This window comes from Camellia sinensis, chromosome 14 (genome assembly GCF_055761805.1).
Source record: "Camellia sinensis isolate YWXY chromosome 14, ASM5576180v1, whole genome shotgun sequence".
NCBI lineage: Eukaryota > Viridiplantae > Streptophyta > Magnoliopsida > Ericales > Theaceae > Camellia > Camellia sinensis.
The window spans coordinates 25,923,764-25,925,239 of NC_138974.1; the positions used below are offsets into that span (position 1 = coordinate 25,923,764).

At 33.8% G+C, this 1,476-nt stretch overlaps 1 protein-coding gene across 1 annotated transcript; it reads right to left on the reverse strand.

Annotated features, from left to right (window-relative positions):
- Positions 1-283: 283 nt before the first annotated feature.
- On the reverse strand, positions 284-1,195 carry LOC114303880 (putative 3-beta-hydroxysteroid-Delta(8),Delta(7)-isomerase). The gene has a single exon (XM_028249025.2). It carries the CDS (start codon positions 1,109-1,111, stop codon positions 464-466), a length of 648 nt encoding a protein of 215 aa, XP_028104826.2. The 5' UTR covers positions 1,112-1,195; the 3' UTR covers positions 284-463.
- Positions 1,196-1,476: the final 281 nt, after the last annotated feature.

A 1,476-nucleotide genomic window follows, 5' to 3' on the forward strand; every position in this document is an offset into this window, starting at 1 on the left:
AAATTGTCTCTCTTTGGTTAGGACTAGTTAACGGATTAAGATAAATGGTTGAGATTGTCATCAACTTAAAATTTTGAGGTTTATTTTGAAGAACTAAATAAATTAAAAATTCAGAATTTATTTTTATTACAAAGATCAAACACTATGGTTTATTTTGTAATTGGTTCCCCAATTTTTTCTTAAGTTGGGTGCTTCTGAATTTATATTTACTTTTGTTTCGGAAAGCAAGAAAACAATTTCTGAAAACAATCCAAATTAGTGTCACAGCACAAATCTCAGAACAGAGGAAAAAGAAGAGTTATTCATTTTATTTTGTTTTAGTTTTGATTCCACTCAAGCAAAGTAGATTAAACTAATCAAGTCAAGCACATCCACTCTAGAAAATAAAATACATAGGAAGAAAACAATCTCAAAGTACAAAAACAAATCCAAACAACCCAGTCTCTAAACTCTATACGCCAAATCAGTAAACTTTGCTCTTACTCTGTCCTTGTTGTTGGGCCTTGCAAGCTCCACATATCTTGTTCCAACACCGAACCACTATGAGACAAGGTATGACAAACCAAGCAGCATTCGCAATGACAAAGTAAGCATAATAGTAATACAAACTCTCTGCAAACTTATCTCCATCCAAGTAAGAAGTCAAATAATACACAACAAGCCCATAGAGATGAGCCATTGAAATCACCAATTGAAGTATGTAGCTGTATGACTTTCTTGTGGCAATAGCATACAAAGCAAGAAGACAAGCTGGACCCACCAAAGAAACAGTGATTATTTCAATGGAAACAACATTAGATTCTCTCAATGCATACCTTGAATCACCTTTGGAGTACTCTTTCCAAACCTCTGCTATGAAAAAACCAGTCTTGTCTTTGTAAAATTGTGGTGAGAAAACAAAGTAGCCTTCGAAGATTATGTGGGTGAGGCCTGTGAAAATGAACCAGCACATGAGGAGGCGATCGGTTGTTGATAGTTTTGGTAAACGGAGAGAGAGAAGCCAAAGGAGAGAGACGATGAGGAGCGAGGAGAGGCCATAGATGCCAAGAATGGTTGATTGTGAAAGAGAGCTGGGGATGAAGCCTGCTGGTAGATCTATGGCTCCCTCCATGGTTGGTTTGGGGAGAGAGAGAGAGAGAGAGAGAGAGAGAGAGAGAGAAGTCAAGTGTATGACTGTCTGGTTATTAGATGGGATGATATACTAATCTTTGATATATATTGGTAATCTTGGATTAAAATTAATTTACAGAAACAGTGGTGATAGCTTAAGTTTCGCCATACATCAAAATAAAAAAAAGATTACAAAATACTACAATTTCATAAATTTTATCCCAAATTACATCTAGAAACTTTAATTTGTTATTCAAATTTATTTCATACGTAGGCTTTTTTTGAAAGACAAAAAAAAAAAAGTAAATTTATTAATATATTAATTTATTTAAATCACATTACATCTCTATTTTTTTATATATATTT

Excerpts from the sequence above, each read along its gene's own strand:
- LOC114303880 (XM_028249025.2), bottom strand. The coding sequence starts at position 1,111 with ATGGAGGGAGCCATAGATCTACCAGCAGGCTTCATCCCCAGCTCTCTT.